This window comes from Neophocaena asiaeorientalis, unplaced genomic scaffold (assembly GCF_003031525.2).
Source record: "Neophocaena asiaeorientalis asiaeorientalis breed wild unplaced genomic scaffold, Neophocaena_asiaeorientalis_V1.1 scaffold251, whole genome shotgun sequence".
Classification (NCBI taxonomy): domain Eukaryota; kingdom Metazoa; phylum Chordata; class Mammalia; order Artiodactyla; family Phocoenidae; genus Neophocaena; species Neophocaena asiaeorientalis.
The window spans coordinates 846,825-864,288 of NW_020173377.1; the positions used below are offsets into that span (position 1 = coordinate 846,825).

The 17,464-nt window shown below is 56.3% G+C and overlaps 1 protein-coding gene across 1 annotated transcript in view; it reads right to left on the reverse strand.

Annotated features, from left to right (window-relative positions):
* Positions 1-17,464, reverse strand: part of POC1A (POC1 centriolar protein A) — a 73,120-nt gene that overhangs the window by 40,445 nt on the left and 15,211 nt on the right. Inside the window, exons 7-9 of the mRNA XM_024746405.1 lie at positions 16,924-17,057; positions 6,443-6,511; positions 3,839-3,937 (exon numbers count right to left, since the gene is read on the reverse strand). Of these exons, the coding sequence (XP_024602173.1) occupies positions 3,839-3,937; positions 6,443-6,511; positions 16,924-17,057 (302 nt within the window). The remainder of the gene's footprint in view (positions 1-3,838; positions 3,938-6,442; positions 6,512-16,923; positions 17,058-17,464) is intronic.

Genomic DNA, 17,464 nt, shown 5'->3' on the forward strand with positions numbered 1-17,464 from the left:
CGCGAGAGGACGAGGGCTGTAGCAGGAACAGAGCTAAACAGGAGCCCCTTGAAAACGCCGGCACAAGCCCCTGCCACAGACAGCTCATGGGGCCCCACACAAGCCCCTCTGGGAGGCGGCTCATCTGCTTGAAACCTTGCAACCTTCCTCCAGCCATGCAGCGTGTCGTGGGGCAGACCACGGAGTTTCCTGCCCACCCTCAGCCCAGTGCACGGGCTGGAGTCCTTCCTCTGCAGGCTTCCAAGGAGAGAAAGCTCCCCAGCCACAGCCCTGAAATCCCTCCTCATCGCAACTCAGCCAAGAATAGAGGGAAAATGGAACCCATTATTCTCATTCTGAAGGGCTGGGAAATGGCTTTTGCTTTTCAACATGAAATGTGTCTAAAAATAAGCTGTGAATTTCAACCAGAGGTTGAAAATAGCTCCGGCAGTGAACAGAGCTCTGTTCAGAGTGGGCTCAAGGATGGCCTTCATTCCAAGAGTGGGAGTTGAATGCCACAGTCAGGGCAGGGGTCCAGGGCAGGGGCTGTCACAGGCTCACAGGGCTGCCCTTGCCATGGTCTGCCCCTCTGGCTTTAAACTGCCAAACTCTAATAGGCATGTGGTCCAGAATTCAAGATCCAGCACCTGGTCCAATGTGCTTCCTAAAATCCCCAAACGTGCAGGAGTGACTCGTGCGGCATTAGAATCTGAGACCCAGTGTGCAGACAGAGCTGAAGGGGTAGAGGCCTTCAGGTTTGAGAGCTCCTTGGGCATGGTGGTGGTGCTCGTGGGCTCTCTGAGAAGCCAAGCCACCAAATCACTCACGAGGTACTACCGTAGAGCCCGGGAAGCCCGCAGGCAGGAAGGGTAAGAATACACTCCAAGTGTAGTGAAGAAAACCAAGTTGCTCAAGGTCTTTTTTGTTGTTTACCATCACTCATGGAAGATTCCACAGTTTGATAAGCCAAACGACATTTCTAGAAAATGGGCTTGTGTTAGAAAGTCAGGCTGAGAGACCTGGGCCACAGCTGCGGGTGGGGGAGCCCAGATCTGGCCCATCAAGCAGGAGCACAGGCTCCAGAGTCCTCAGTGCCCCCCCTAAGCTCCTCCCACCATGACAGCCATGCCCGCATTCCCACCCTCCTCCTGCTGCTGCAGCAGCCCCCTTTCTGGGCTCACTCTGAGGCAAGAGTTACTGCAGTGATTCTCAACTGGGAGCAATGCTGCTCCCCAGGAGACATTTGGCAATGTCTGAAGACATTTGTGACTGTCACAACTGGGGGCGGGGGATGCTACCGGCAGCTAGTGGGATGTTCCTAAACATCCTACAATGAACAGGATTTCTTTGGGCCAAGATTCATCTGGCCCAAAGAATCGACGTGCCGAGGCTGAGAACCCCTGGGTTGCTGGAAGGATGGTAATGTGGACAGAGCTAGACAGGTGGGGGCTCCCTGAACTTACAGCTCCTGGGCTCCCTGAGGAGCTGAGACACCCCAGCCGGCCACAGAATCGGTCACCAGTACTATCTCGGCACCAGGGAAGCCCTGGTGCAGGACAGGCGAGACCATACTCGTCAGCTTGCCTTCCCAACTCAGGGGAAGACCTAGCCACTGAGCCGTGCTATACTGACTAGCTTGTCTCAGTTTGGGAAGACGAAAAAATTCTGTGTACGATGGTGATGATTGTTGCCCAACAGTGTGAATGTACTTAATGCCACTCAATTGTATGCTTAAAAATAGGCAAAATGGTGAATTTTATGTTACGTATATAAAACAAAACAAAACAAAACAGCCTCCCCAATTCTCCTCTTGACCTGGGAGTCCTGAGATCAGAGCAGCCCCTGAAAGGGTACACCGGTGGTATGCGTGTGTGGACATAGGGCGTCTGGAGGAGGACCTATAGGTCACGTCAGAGTCTCAAAGGGGCCTGAGACAAATGAGGAAAAAGCCCCAAACGAAGAATGATTTCAGCATTAACAAGTCAAGTCACTTCATAGGTTAGCAGAGGTCACCTACATCACACATGGGGTCCTCAGAGCCTATGAGTGTATTCAGGTCCCATCGTGGAAACGGAGGCTTGCAAAGAGTGGGTGCTTTACCTGGGACCACACCCCTTCCCCAATTTGAGCCCCACGTGGTGATGCCCACTGGGCAGAGGGCCTGAGGGGAATACGGGAACAAATGGTTTTCCTGAGCCTGGCTGATGGTTCGAGCACCCAGGCCCTACCCTGCCCTGTCCTGCTGGCTTTCCCCACCCCACATCCTTCATCCTAGATAATCAGGCCCCACAGCTATGGGAAGCAAGGGTGCCCCACACCCCGTCTCTGAGCTAGGGCTGAAGGGACAAGAGGCAGCTGGTCCAAGTTACTTTCTCAATAGTTACAAGAAAAGGAGCATGGGATTCTCCCCTTGCTGGTGATTACTAACCATTCCCAAGAGACAGGTGGCAGGGCCCTCCCCCAGGGTGGGAAAGAGCTTCCAGGCAGCCCTCTGCCACCTGCAGTTTCTAGCTTACTCAGCCCTGCTCAGAGGGACCAGCATGGTGGGTCCCCAGGTCCAGGCACCAGGCAGGCAACTAAGCCCCAGGTGTCTCCTCTGTGAATGAGAGCAGTAACTTTACCCACTCATCCTAATGAGGTAAGGAATATACAGGGCAGTACACGTAAAGGCCTCGGCAGGGCCTGGCTCGCCGTAAATACCCAAGTGACGGGAAGCTGTCGGGGAGTGGGCATGGACCCCAGAGGATCCCAACTCCACAGTCTGGAAGATGCCTTTCCAGGTGGAAGATGAAATGGCAGCAAGCACACCACCGTGCAACCCAGCCATCCCCTCCCCGCGCCCCCCAACAAACCCAAACGCTGAGAACCGGCCACTCCTTAGCAAATGCGGTGGGAGAACAAAACCTCTGGGCCAAGGGCAACCCTTGGAAGAAAAGCTTTAAATCCCAACCTGGCCTGTTCCTAGAGGGAGCCCCAACACACAGGATGGGGTGTGGGCAGGGCAGGGCCCTCTGCTGGAGCCAAAGAAAGCCCCGGGATGGACTAAGAGGCTTCCTGGTTCTATTCTGGGCCAACCTTGACTTGCTGGGGACCTTGGGCAAGCCGCTTCCTGTTGTTCAGGCCAGTTTCCGCGTGTGGGAGAGGCCACACTGCCTCTAAGGTCCAGGAGGGAGAGATTTAAGCAGCCTGAGGCCACTGGAGCTTACAACCCTCACAGTTCCACCTCCTTGGCTTCACCGTTTATTTTAGCCAAAGCTGAATGTGACCTTATTCAGTGAGACGGTATCAGTTATCTTTTTTCCCCAAAATATTTGTCCAAAAAATATTAACTATTTTAATTCAGGAACACTGAATGCCCTTTTACCAACAAAGGTACTAAAAATGGTTTGTGGCTGAGGAACTTCCTTTCCATGGTTAAAATAAAAAAAAAAAAAAAAAGGAAGTAAGAACAACAGGGCTGGGGCCCTTCCCATTTGTCCCAGCTGTGGCTTCAGGCCCCACACCCTCTAGGAACCCGACATCAAGCTCAAGGATCAGCAAAGGATGGGTCCTTCCTTTCCTCAGGCCTCAAATAACCAACGGCTTACAGCATGGAAATAGTCCCCCACCAGACGGTACAGGGCCTAGGCACCCAGCAGTGTGCGCTAACAGCCTCTTCATGTCTTATGTGTTCATTCCAGATTTGAAACAAAGCACCACAAGCACTTAAGTTTTTGGTAAATGATGAGATCTTACCAGGGTCTCTTCCCTGCGACCGGCCTAAGCCTGCAGCACCCCTACCACCCCCGAGCCCAGTGCTATTCACCATGACCCAGCCCACCAGTCACAGGGCTCAGGATATGCCTGTCAAGCCACTTACCAGAGTCCTGGAGGAGCTGGCCAGCGTGGCCGGGGGCCTCTGCACTCTTAGGACTTCTCCGTAATTGACAACATCAAAGTTACTCTTCCAAACCATTACCTGCCGAGACCAATGAGCACACAGAATCAGGGGGAGAAAAATCCCTTACCAGTCCTTCTCCATGGAGAAAATGGGCCCAGAGGCCACCCCCAAAGTTCTGGGCCAGTGGTGGGATTGTGATCCCCACCTGGCACCCCACTCCCTCTGGGACCTGCCCCATCTCTGAACAGGCCCCGAGAGGATCGGGTGCTCCACCAGGATGGAGAGTCACTATCACCACTGGGCCTCTGCACTGGCTGCTCCCTGGGCCTGGCTCTGTGTAGCTGGCACCTCAGGCTGAAGTGTCTGCTCTAATACCACCTTCTCAGAGAGGCCTTCCCTGGCCCTCCTGCTAGTTGTTATCATAGCCCTCTATTTCTTTCCTTCAAGGCATCAGAGTCGGTATTTAGCTAATCTTTGTCCCTTTTCCTTGTCTACCATCTGTCTCCCCACTAAAATACAAGTTCCTTAGGGTGGGGGCCTGGCTGGCTTCACTGTGAGAAGTGGTTCAGGTACAGACTCCAGGCCAGATAACTAGGGTTAAGATCCTGGCTCCACCCCTTACTATGTGGCTCTAGGCAAGGGACTCAACCTCTCTGTGCCTCAGTTTCCTCATCTGTGAAAAGGGAATGGTCATAGTTCCCACCTCACAGGGCTGCAATGAAACTCACAGGAGACAGTCTGGCACAGACACTGGCCCCCAGGGAGAAGTCGGTAACATGTCCATTATTCTACATCCCACTGGGAGGATCTTCATGCCCTGAGGCTCCTCCAACAAAGCTGGGCAAGATCGCTCCCTGCTGGAGGGTGCAGGCCACCCGTGGCTGCACTCCTCTAGGGCCACTTCCAGGATAGCAGGAATTGTGAATCGTGGCCAGTAGTCAACTGAGGCCACAGAAAAACCAACGAATCCACATAGGATGGAAATTCAACGTGCCCTGGATGCATGCCCCATCAGGATGCAGCCACGAGCCTGGTTCTTTGGGAGGCTGCTCGCCACTCCCAGAGCAGCACCACTGTTCATTGCTCCCCAACTGATGAGCATCTAGGGTCTCTCATCTGTCCCCTTTACAAAAAGAACATCGGCACACACCCCCTTGTTTATAGGGTCCTGTGTACTGCACAAGTCTAACTGCTGAATGGTCCTGAGCCGGGGAATGGCTATCAGGAATGTGAAGAGAGGATGTCAAATGTCATTCCCAAAAGGCTCTCAGAGCAGACAATCAGAAGGCAGCCAGGGAGCTGACAGCAGCGGCTGCCCAAGCAGGGGCCAGGGTGGAGGAAGCCCTACTTCCTACCAGGTTGCCTCTTGTGCTATGTGAATTTCTTTTGCCAGGACTTTATTTATGGTGTGAATTTACTGTACTAGTTTCCCTAGTCTTCTGAGCAAGGAGCCAGGCCTCCATGCCCAGGGAAGGCTCAGGGGTTCCCTCTGCCCTCCTCCTGCCTTGTGTGGTCAGCACAGGAACCGGTGCTGGTATGGGAAGATGCCTGCCATCTCTTAGCCGTGCTGTGCCTCCAACCGCCCTCTGCTTTACTGGCAGAGACTCAACCAGAATCGGTCCATCAGGCCGGGGCTGGCGCTCACTGGGAGGCCAGCAGCACTTTCCTGGGCAGAGCTGTCAGAGCTGTGAGGCCCGGGAGCAGTTGGATGAACATTCTAGGTGACACACCAGGTCACCAGTGGCTCGGAACAGCCACCCCTTCCTCCCTGCCTCAGGGAAGTGTGGTTTTCTAGACAAGTAACACTGCACCAGAACCTGGAGAAAGATTTCCAACGGGTGGACACTTCAACGGCCCTGGAGCCTCCCAGGTGCCAGACTCTGGGCCAGACCCCAGGGACAGGGTGCCCCGCAGGAGGCAGGTAACCAGGGCTGAGCAGTCTGGGCAGGAGGCACCAGGGTGGCTGACAGGGTGACAAGGCAGGACAGGACCTCCTCACACATGTCCTCGCTCCGCAGCCTGGAGCTGGAAAATGCTGCCCCCTCAGACAGCACAGGAGCAAAGGACGGCAGATGACAGAGTGCAGGCTCTAGCGCAGGCTCCAGCTCTGCTGCAGCCGAGACTCGGTTTCCTCACCCACAGAACAGCTGAAGAGAAGGCTTGCCCCACGCGGCTGCCCTGAGGACTGAATGAGGGGTGACGCTCTTGCCATGTTGCCCTCATTACCAGGCCCACAGTAAGCATCCAAGAGTTATCTAATTATTCACCTATAATCAGGAGAAAGAAGTTCCTAAAAAAACGTTTTAACTTTCTCACGGCAACAGTAACCCAGAATTCCTACCCACTCTGGTTTGAGCTGTAAGGGTTTTGAGATGCTGCCACTCGTTGGCACCTGCAGCACTCCTGCTCTGGGGAGGCCAGGGCCCAGCTCTGGGGGCCCCACCCCAAGATCCAGGCCTCAAGATTGCTGAAAGCCACCAAGGAAGCTGGTGAAACCCAGCCTGTCCATCCCCAAGACACCTCGGCCCCCTGTTCTGTTCTGCTCAGTATCAGCTGAGACCCTTCAAATCATTCTTTACTTACTTGTTCATCGGAACCTCCAGAAGCAAAATACTCCCCCGTTCTTGAAAAGGCAACAGTGGTGGCTGGACCCTAGGAGAACAAGCCAAAAAGAGCAAACACCAAAGGTCACTCTAGATTCTCAATGCACAGGAAGAAACCAGAAGCTCGTGAGTGAGAGTGGCAGCAGGACTCAGGGCTGAGCACCTCATCCAGCCCATGCCCTCCCCAACCTTTGGCGGAGGAACTGGCAGGTGCCCAAGCATAAGCACTACTGCTGAGACTCTGGTCCCAAGCACCACTGACAAAAGCCAAGCCATGAGGTCGAGGGTTGGGCCGAAAGGAATGAGCAGGAAAGGCCACGCTGACAGCCCTATTAGACTGACATCACTGTCCTCACTTCCCAAGGAGAAGCCGGACGTCAGAGAGGTGCACTGACCTATCCCAGGTCCAGCACTGGGGCCAGAACTCAGTCCCCCTGACCCAGACCATGCCCCCCACCGCCAACCCCACACTGCAGCTGACCAGAGAAGCATGGAGCCCCGTGGAGGAGCCAATGAGCAGAGGCAGGGCACTTGGGGAGCTCAGGCGAACCAAAAGGCCAGAACCAGGGCAAGGAGGAGGATGGGGTGGGGTTACTGAAGGTGCCTCGGTAGGGGAGCAAAGTGACGTGTCCCTCTAATGGGCACATCACTTCCTTCATGTTGGGGCCTTGGGAGGAGACATGCCACTCTGGCTTCTCACGTGCTGAAGGTCCACTGAACTGTCCGAAGGGTGATGTCAGGCCTGCACCTGGCCGCACCAGTGCGCACATTCAGGCTTGGGGCAGGGGGCATGATCTCCTGGTAAAGGGCGGGGGCTCTTCCCCTCACGCCTGAAACCCACTGCAGAAAGACGCACAGAGCAAGAGTCTGCTCGGCACACCACCACATTAAAAGTTTGGCCAGAAGGAACCATTGCTTCCTTTTGGCCAAACTGTTAATGCGGCAACACCTGGCATTCCCCAAGCAAAGCCAGATATAAGAGGTTCTCGCCTAGATGATGACAGCGCGGGCTCCATCAAAGGCCACCTCAGTTCCTCCAGAGCAGGACAGGGAGCAACAGGAGCTCCAACAGCGAATATGAGGGGCCTCCAGCAGCAGGGCTGACACAGCGGTGGACCCGTGGACAACAGGAATACTGGGAAGCACTTCCACTCGGCAGCAGAAAAGACTGGACAGGTTGTGGGCTGGAAAGGGACCCGACAACACGGAGCAAGGCCAGCTTCTGCCTGCCCAGAAGAGACAGGCAGGCTAGACAGAGCTGTCCCCTGGGCCCAGGCACACTGGGCGGGAGGCAGCACGTCTGCCCATGCTTCTGGAATCTACCCACGGCTCCTCCTCTCCGAGCTGCCCATAGTGGGGGTGATGAAGAAGTACAAGGGGCCCGAAGGGGCTGGGCTCACAGCAGCCCGGGGGTCCTCTGCAGCCATCCATCAGGACAAAGGAGATGCATTCTCACTGATGGCGAACAATGTCCACTTGCATAGGTGAGTGTGCAATACCAGGAGCGCAGCATCACGGGCTGCAGGCGCAGGGCCTAGGGGTAGGATGGGAGCAGGTCGTCTGTCACGCAGATACCCTCCCAGGCAGACAGTCACCACACACTGACAGGACTTAAGTGGGGGGAGGCAATTTCAGGTGACTTACTTGAGTCTTAGAAATCTCTGTAATTTCCCATACTTTGAATTTTTTAACGAGTATAGAGCACTGTTACATTAATACAAAAACAAAACAAAACTGTTCTCATTTTGAGGAAAAACAAAGAGGGAAGACAGAAAAGGGAAGGAACACAGTACGTGGAGTGTCAAAAAAGCCAGGCTCTCTGGCTGCCCAGAGCTCATTGAGGAATGGCAGGTTTCCAAGAAGTCACAGCAACTAAGGAACCAAACAAATATTCGTGGGTCAGTCTCCTTTCCTGTTGACACTCCACACCAGATGCCAAGCTGGGGACAAGATGTTAGAGGCCAAGCAGCAGCAGGACCACTGAAGAATGTGGCCGGCAGCCCAGTTTGGCAGGGGGATCAGGACCAGAAAGCAGGTGCTAGGAGCCCTCCAGGCAAGAAGAACTAGAGCCTTCCCCAGAGTCCAAGTCCCAGGAAACTCCAGGGAGGGCGCGAGCGACAAGGGTGCTCAGAGGAGCTCTTGAGCGTTGAGGCCTACAGTCCTCCCCAACAGTGCCCGTTTACCAAGAGGACTGCATGGCTCCTGCACCAGGTACCTCGGTGTTCCTGGAAAGAGTGGTTTCCATGAAGGCTCCTACCCATCCACCCTGGGGCCCACAGAAGCAGTCCAGGGCACTCAAAGCACAGCCCAGAGAATGGCTGGCCCTGGGCTCTGCTGTGGGCCAAAGTCATCATGGACTGCAATGCAGACTCGGCTCTTCACTGCTGACAATCTTCAACCCAACCCTTGGTGGGCCTTCGGTGCCCCAGACCACCCAGACCCCCAGAGACCTCACCAGGCCCTCTCCTCTGCCCTTCCCATCAGCACCCTGGCCACACTGAACTGCTCACCGCTCCGCAAAACTGTGAGCTCAAGAAGGCCTCTTTCCGTGTTCTTTCTGCAGCTTCCTACATTGAGCTCTGAAACCCATTGCAGAAAGATGCACAGAGCAAGAGTCTGCTCGGCACACCACCACATTAAAAGTTTGGCCAAAAGGAACCATTCTTGGTTTTAAATAAATTCATTTAAGGCTACAAATTTGCCTCTGACTGCCATCTTAGAGCTTGGATCCCCAAAGTTTCCCATATGCAGTATTTTCACTGTCCTTCATCTCCAAATGTTCCATTTCCACTGGGATTTTCTCTTTAGCCCAGCAGTTATTTAGAAGTGAGTTCTAGTTTCCAAACCCTGCGGGCTGGGGGAGTCTCTTTTATCACCGGCAGGGATCAGTTGTGATCAGGAGTGTTCTCTGAGACTGTCCCGCCTTCACAGTGGCTGATTCCTTTCAGTCAATTAGTCACTCTTGATGCATTCGTTCACCGGCCAGGGCCAGGCATGTGGCCAAGCTGTTTCTTCCCACAGGCAAGGCCCGGGGCCTCTGCAGCGCCTCTCGAGCGGGACTCCGAGCAGCAGCTCTCAGCTGGGCCCTTGGCAGCGTGGGTCTGACCTGCCCCTGATCGCCAGGGGTGCCCACCTGCCTGAGGCCCTGGTCCCCATCTGGCTCCAGGCCAGGTCCACTGGCAGGAACGCTGCCTAGCCTCAACCAGATCCTTCCCCCCTCTCTCTCTGGATCTGGCCAGTTGGAGCCTTTTGTGAGATGATCATGGTGAGCACGGTCCCCCACCTCTCTCTCCCCCCTGACCCAGCTGCACGTGGCCCTCGAGCTCAGCTGGACTCACACCCAGTCATTTCACCACATACCGCCTCTGCGTTGCCAACCTCCAGACCCAAGGGACCCATACTGGCTGGTTCCTTCACTCTCAAACAGCAAGGCGTCAATGGAGGGGGGAAAAAAAGACAAAACAAAGGATGCCATGGTGTTTAGATCCCACAGCTCCTGACGACTCTCACTCCACAGCCCCTGCAGTTTGTCCAGACCTCTCCGCTGGCCTCACCCCCTCCGGCCTGACCGCTGTGGCCACAACAGCTACAGGGGCAAAGGCCCAGCCAGGTACCCCCACCCCCACCACGCAAGGGTTTTGATATGTTTTTCACTGGCTGCCAGTGAACAAAAAGCAACGTCACACCACCTGCCCCACGTCAGAGGTAAAAGAAGAGCGGCCATCAAACAGATACACGGAGACCAAGGAGGCCTCTGGCATGGGTGCTCTGGACTCTGACGCCCGTGCTCAGGCAAAGACACCGCAACCCAGTCCACCAGGACGATTCTTCCACAAATCCCCGCGAGGGAGGCTTGGCACTCACTCGCTAGACCTGTTGTGGGCTGGTGCTTATGTCCCTTTGTGGGGCCCCGCAGAGAAGGAGCGGCCACCTAGGCTGCTCCTGACCTTGGCCAAGGACACCTGTTCCCAGCCCTGAACTCTGGGCTGCCGGCAGGGGACAGGGGGTCAGGCTGAGCTCTTGGTTACTTCAGTTGGAGTAAGTGAGCTCCTCTCCCTCTTAATGTCCCCTCACTTCTCCCGGGAGCTGCTCAACCATCCAAGGCAGACCATCCAAGCCTCTCAATCAGCAAAGCGAGTCTCCAAAATGAACAACTACACAAGGGCCACAGGGCGCAGAGAAATGAGGTGGGAGGGGCCCATTCTGAGAGCTTCCTTCCTCCTGGGGCAGCCAGGGGCGGGCCACGTGCCCAGGCCGCTCTGTCCCCCTGCTGTCTCTCCTCCTAGAGGGCGAGTCCCCCTTGTTGCCACTTCCCCAGCCCCAGCCCCAGCCCCTGGCATGGCACAAGCTGCCAGTAGCATCGGCCGACCCCGTGCTCTGAGCCTGTGATTTCTCGACAACCGAGCACAGCCTCTCACACAGCTGCCCCGGGTTTGGGGCTCTGGGCCCTGGGTGATGGGTGCTCGCTCCACTGCGGGCCAGCTGAGGTTCGGGGAACCACGTGCCCACTGATCCCTGTGCGGTTCAGTCACTCCACAGAGACACGAACGCCAACTGCACAGCCGCAAACACCAGATTTAACGCCCCACCCACGCCCCGCCTACCCTCCTCTCCCAAATAGCTCTGGGGACTAAAACCAAATGAGCATGTCTCGAGATTATGTTTCGGAAAATACAGAAAAATAAATCTGTATTTCTAGCACGATGCCCCCACATTTGCCACACAAAACTATGGGGGCCTTGCTCGGGGCACAAGGCTTCGAAAGACAGCAGCCGTTGGTGGGAAAGCCCTCCCCTCTCCTGGTCTTCCCTGCGGCAAAGTGTGGGGTGAGCGGGGTGAGGAAGCTCCCGTGCAGCTGACGCCCTAAGTCTGTACAGGATCCAGCAAGAAGCAGGGTCTCCCTTTCCTCCTGCTTAACTGTCCCGGTCATGGCAGATCCCCACAGCAAGACTTCCCAGAGCCTCAGAGAGGGCGCTGGCACCCCTACCCAGCCCGGCCTGTCCTCCAGGAGTCAGGCCCTGGAAAAGACCCGATGGGCGGGACTAATAAAGGGCAACGGAAGCAGACCTGTAGACCAAGGCAGCAGCAGGCCGAACCCACTCAGGACAGCTGGTGCGGACAAGCTGTCGGGGAATCACTACAGCCCACCCACTGTGGGACGGATTTTAGGAGTTGTGTGACAAAAGAGAAGCCAGAGCAAGAGGATGTTCTGGGGCAGATGAGAACAACCCTCAATAAAATAAGAAGCCAGAGAAACCCTCCAGAGACTCTGTGGGTGAGTGGGAGGAGGGGAAATGGGTGAGCCCCATCCCAGAGGGGGAGGGGCTGAAGGCTATGGCCCTGTGCCCATCAGTGGGCGTTAAGTCATCAGAGCCCCCTAATATGTACTCAGTTTCCTAACAAACATTACCCATCCATGGTGCCAGGTCCATGCCCATAACAGAAACTTTAAACAGCCTTTTAAAGAGCTCACATCTAGAACAGCATGGGGTCATTTTCCAAGAGCTGTGCAGGACAGGGACCGGCATCTGTGAGGACATGTCTTCTCCCATTATGACAGATATGGGCATCGTTCTTACAGAGGAGGAAAGGCTTGGCAAAGTCAAGGTCTTGCCCACTGTCACAGGCTAAGAGGTGGAGCCAGAATGGTTTGACCCCAACGTCCAAACCCTTTCCTCCCATTTGTGGTCCCCCAAGGCTCAGGCTTTTCTGGCTGAACAAGATGGGAGAGTGTCCACCATTTTTCTAAACCAGAAACAGGTGGGTACAAGCTGTTCATCCCTGGAAATGTTGGGGTGTTTCCTTAGAAATCTGGGCATCAGACAAGGCTGTGAACCCTCCCCAACCGAACGTATCCAGCAGGTGGTCTCAGTCAAAGCAGCTGGCAAAGGTGACCGGTGCAGGCTCTTTTCCAGCCCAATCACTGAGAGAGAAGTCACCCCGGTGTCCCCAGTGGCGGAGGAAGGACAGTGCACCATATCCAGGCTGGCAGTGCCTGCCTGCTCTGTCCACTCTCCATCCGGATGGGCAGATTTGTCTGGAAGCAGAGGGCGACCCAACCTCTCAGCCCCAACAGGCTCCTCAGCCTGTCCCACTCCCCTGCCCTGGCAAAGATGCCAGTGTCTGCTCGGCTTGAGTTTGGAAACCTGCTGCCCCTGCACAGCAGGGGTAGCAGGGCGGTGAGGGGCCAGGGCCCGTGTGGGGTTGGAGCCAGCAAAGGGCCTGCTCAACTCTCTGGCCTGTTCCCCAAATCACCTGGAGACATCCACCCTGTGGAAGCCTCTGAAGAGCCACATGAGCCCCAGCTGCAGCCAAGGAGCTGTTTCTGGGGTACAGCACACGTGGCGTCAAGCTCCCACGGGGCAGGAGCCTCACTCAGCCACCAGCCACACCCCCTGAATGGCCCTTTGTGGCTCAGAGTCCCAAAGCCAGGACTGCAGGGGAGAAGCACTAGAATCCTTCAGGCTCACAATAAACTTGTAACTGCCGTCCAGCCCCAGCCCCACAGGTAAGCCGGCCTCACATGGGCGATGGAAGTGTGACCAATCACATGCACGCCAGAGAACCACCAAACTGCCGGCATGGTCAGACTCCTGGGGGCACAAGCTGTCCTCAGTGCCAGCACGTGGGCCCAGCCCACACTGGGTGATCCTGATCTCAGCTTTGCACTTGGCATGTGCCTGTCCTGGTGCCCCTATGCCTTTAGGAAACAATGAGAGACTTCTGGCCTCAACTCAGGCAAGAGAGCTTCTACCCAACAGCATGGCCTCCCCTGACCCTTCCTCACTTTTCCCCCAGTGGGGCTGGCTCAGGCCGGCCCTCTCACAGGACACGGAGACACTTCCCTGCCACACACAGAGCCCCCTCTCCTGCTCAAGGTCTGGCTCCCCGCAGCACCAGCTCCCTGTGGCAGGCTCCTCTCGGCTGGCCTCTGACCCCCGGCCTGCACTATCTCTTCTCATAAGCGTGGACCTGGAGGCCTGAAGGGGTGGCTGCTCCACGTGGCAGAACAACTCAATAGCCCTCCCTCTACGGCTCCCTCGGGGCTATGCCTGAGGGCGGTTACAAGGAGGTCCTCCAAGTCCAAACCAAAGCTTCCTGGGGATTCCTCTCCTGCTGGACCAGAACGCCATCACCTAGCAGCAAGGCTGGAACACAAGAAGCTATGAGGCCCACTGGCCTCCTACACAGACCAGTGATCTGAAAACAAGAGTGAGATCACAACTTCTAAAAGCCATACATATGAGGTCAGTGGGTGTGGTGGAAACTGCAGATGTGGGTACGCATTCCAGGTCAACAACCCTGAGCTGCACGAGACCCCCTACACGTCCAGATCATTCTCTGGACCTCGGTTCCCCCGCCAGGACTCAAAAGTGCTTTCAAATCTGTCTTCTCATCTGGGGGACAGAATCCCTGGGCATCTGGGACCACTTGGGAGCTGTGGGCGCCACAGGCTTCAGGAAGTGGCTGGTGACAGCTGTGCTTGGTGAGGCCCTCACTACCTCCTGGAACAGAATGTGGAAGCTCCAGTCACCAAGGAGTGCAGCTGTGCATCTTCCTGGAAGGACGGGACAGGGAGGGGACTTCACGAGCGGGAGAGCCTAAGAGGACCAGACACTGCACAGAGCATCTGGGCGGGGCTTCAGCCCACTCCTCAGCCCGTGGTGCAGGCCCTCTCCCTGTGGCTTGGCAGGGGCAATACATCCTCCGAAGGGGTGTCAAAGAACTTCTTCCTGGAGCTGAGCCACTCTGGCCCGACAGCATGTCACAAACCCTCATAGGTCAGGGACATTTTCGGAGCACACTGCCTCCCAGTGACAACACAGGCCCAACTTCCACAGATTTGTCCCCTCGGGGAGAGCAAAGCTGCTCCCGCTCCCGGCCCAGATGCCCGCCCACACTAGGTATCTGGTCCAGCTGGCGGACTGATTTTAACAACTGCCCGAATCAAGGCTGCTCAACTGCACTCTCCTTCCTTAGGAAGCCACCCTTAGCTGACTTTGAATCGCCCCAAACCCAAGGGCAGAGTCAGACCCAACAAGGAGACACAGCAAACCCTGGCAGACTGGGGCACAGAGGGGGGGCTCGGTTTTGCAGCTCCCCTCACACACACACACCACGTACTTGCCTTCCGACATCAGCCCAGAGACCAGACTCTTCGAGACTCTGTGCCCAAAAGAAAGCGCCCTGGAGGCAGAGAGGGCAAAGGAAGTGGGCCAGGTCTGCCCACGTGGCCCGCTGGAGAACCCAGCACTGAGCTGCCACCGGTGAGTGCATGGTGGTCTCACTATAGGTCTTGAGAAAGAGGAGGAGGAGAAAGGGAGAGATCAGCTCTCCAGGAAGAGGAGAGGGGTTAAAGCTAGCATGGGGCTCTGGCCAGCTCCTTCCTCCCAGAATCGGTCTGCGGAACCCCGAGGAAGCCAGGCCCTGGGGCTCCCACACCCTGCACCCCACAGTGGGGCTGTGTTATGGGTACTCCAGGAAGAAGAGCCCCTAAGACCCATGGCACACCAATGCTAAGTTTCTGTATTTGATAGGGACTTTGGGGGGTTGGAACAGAAACAAATGTGAGCCTCACACTCCAACTCCCACTTTCATCTGAGCGGGGAGAAGCCTACCCTGCTTCACCCAACCCTCCAAGTACCACCCAAGACTCAACCTGCCTCTCCTGGTTTCCTAACACATCTCATGCCACCTCGGCTCTGCTGATGTCCCCAGAGAGTCCCCTGCTTCCCAGGCCATGAGCCCCAGGGGGTGGGACCACGACATCCATTTCATACCCCTGGCGCCCAGCCTGGTGAGCTGGGAAGCGGATGATGAATGGACAAACGGACGGCAAGATGAACAGAGGTGAGCTCACTTCTCCTTCTTCCCCCTTCCTCTGGGCACTGTGAGTTTGGTGCCCTGAGGAAGAAGTGATTTCTGAAGCCATTTCCCGTTCTCCACACCCCCAAACCACTGCTGTCCCTCATCCTGTCTCCCATAGTTCCAGGTTCAACAGCAGATAGGCAACTGCGCGGTTTCTCTTGGCCCCTGTCTCACTTCTCCGGGAGAACAATGTCCACAGGTTTCCCATATGTGCTGATGCTGGGCCCAAACACAGGAATGGCCTTTTAGATGCCGCATTCAAGCCTTCTCAAGCTGAGAGGTGAGTCAGCTGTCTAAAGAATGTCCACAAGAAAGGAGAAAGTGCTCGGCAATCACTTGGTATGCACCTGCCTGCACAGTGTTTCTGTGCATTGCTTTTCCTTCGTTTTCGTGAGAGCAGGAGAGGTAGCAGCGTTCATGTGGTTTTCAAACGCCCTCCGGGTTATAAGATCCGAAACTGGTTACGTGTGAATCTAAGTAACTACTTGCCAAAGGGCTAACAAAGGTGGCGCCCCCACAGGCTGACAATAGGAGCAGCGATCACGCCAGTGCAATGGCCATACATGGCACCTAGATGTGTCGACACCAGGGGAACAGGCCTGCTGGTCCTGCACACCAGACATTTCTCTGACAGAGGACCAGGGGTCACCATAGGCTGAGGGTAAGCGGCCTCCAGGTCCCAAGGAAGCAGAAGAAAAGGCCCATGCCCCCACTCCAAGCCATGGCCAAGGCCCCTTGTGCTCTGACTCAGATGGCAGTGGGATCCAGAGAGCCCTGGGCTAGACGCCTCACACCTAGCTGCTGGCCCAAGAGACATGAGCAGCCCAGGGCCTCCCTCAGCCCTCAAGAGCCTGTCCCCACTCTCCATCCCATCTTCCCCTGCTCATGGGTGGAGAAGTGGACAAACTGAAATGCTCTGGTCTCTGCACCCGTGACCCACTTGGGTGTGGCGACCACGCCCCAGCAGGAGACAGCTCAGCCACACCCAGGCCGGCTGTAGGGGAGAACCGCAAGCAGCCCACCGCCCACTGGGCCCCGTGCCCAGCTACTGCCCACATAGGGGGCCAGGGCACTGGATGTGTTGGTGAAAGATGCTCAGAGAGAAGGCCTCTCTCCCTCGATTCAATTCTAGGAATTCCCCAATGAATGTGCGGGGAGATTTCCCTCCTTCACACCCGCCTCTGCAAGACACCTGTTGTTTCTGCCTCCAAAGGGCCCCAGAAGGCCTGATGGCAATTCAGGGCATGAGTTCCAGGGCTCTACTCAACTGCTGGACCAAGTGATGCCTGAGGTCACTGGGGACAGATTCCATTCAGCCCCTGGGAAAAGTCTGTCAACCATGTCCAGAGGCCTCCGTTCCGACCCCCTACCCAACTGAACCCCTGTACTCCCTTCTCAGCTGCAGCACCAGGCCCAGCACTTCTGCCAGAGGTCACAGGTCTTGTGGGTGGGAAACCTGCTTCTGCACCTCATCCCAATGTGCAGTCTGCGAGGGGACCACAGAACCCCTCCATCGGGCTCCAAGGGAAGGGCCACCTCAAGACAGCGCCTCCACCCCACTCCATGCTACTCAGCCCAGGCTGATGCCCTCACCTGATGTCCATGGAGCGTGTAGAGCAGCCGGCCCTCCATGAGGTCCAGGATCTTCAGGGTTGAGTCACTGGAGGCCGTGACCAAGTAGTTTCCCGACGGGTGGAAGGAGAGGGCGTTCACCGCCGCACTGTGCACTGGAGGAAGGACGTCACTCAGATGGGCTGGGAGGCCCACGAAGCCAGAAGACAGGCCAGAAGGCTCGGCACAGGTCTGGGCCGGGGTGGCCATTGCCCAGAGCCGCTATGAAGAGCCCCACAAGGACCTCCCAGGAGAGCAGCACAAACAAAGGACAGGAGGAGACTCATCCAGAGATGAGGGCAGGCAGCGGGAGACGCAGGGCAGGCGGGAGCACGTGTGGCAAGGCCAGGGAGATCAAGCTATTCCTCCGCCTCTCCCTCCTCACCAAGCAGTCAAGCTAGAGCCGAACAGAGTGCTCAAACATAACGCTCAATCTGTCTCACATGCTGCTACGTCAGGGAAACCGAATCGAAAAGAAAACCCCTGGAAATGCCAATATGATGCCCCTGCCCTGGGGGAAAGG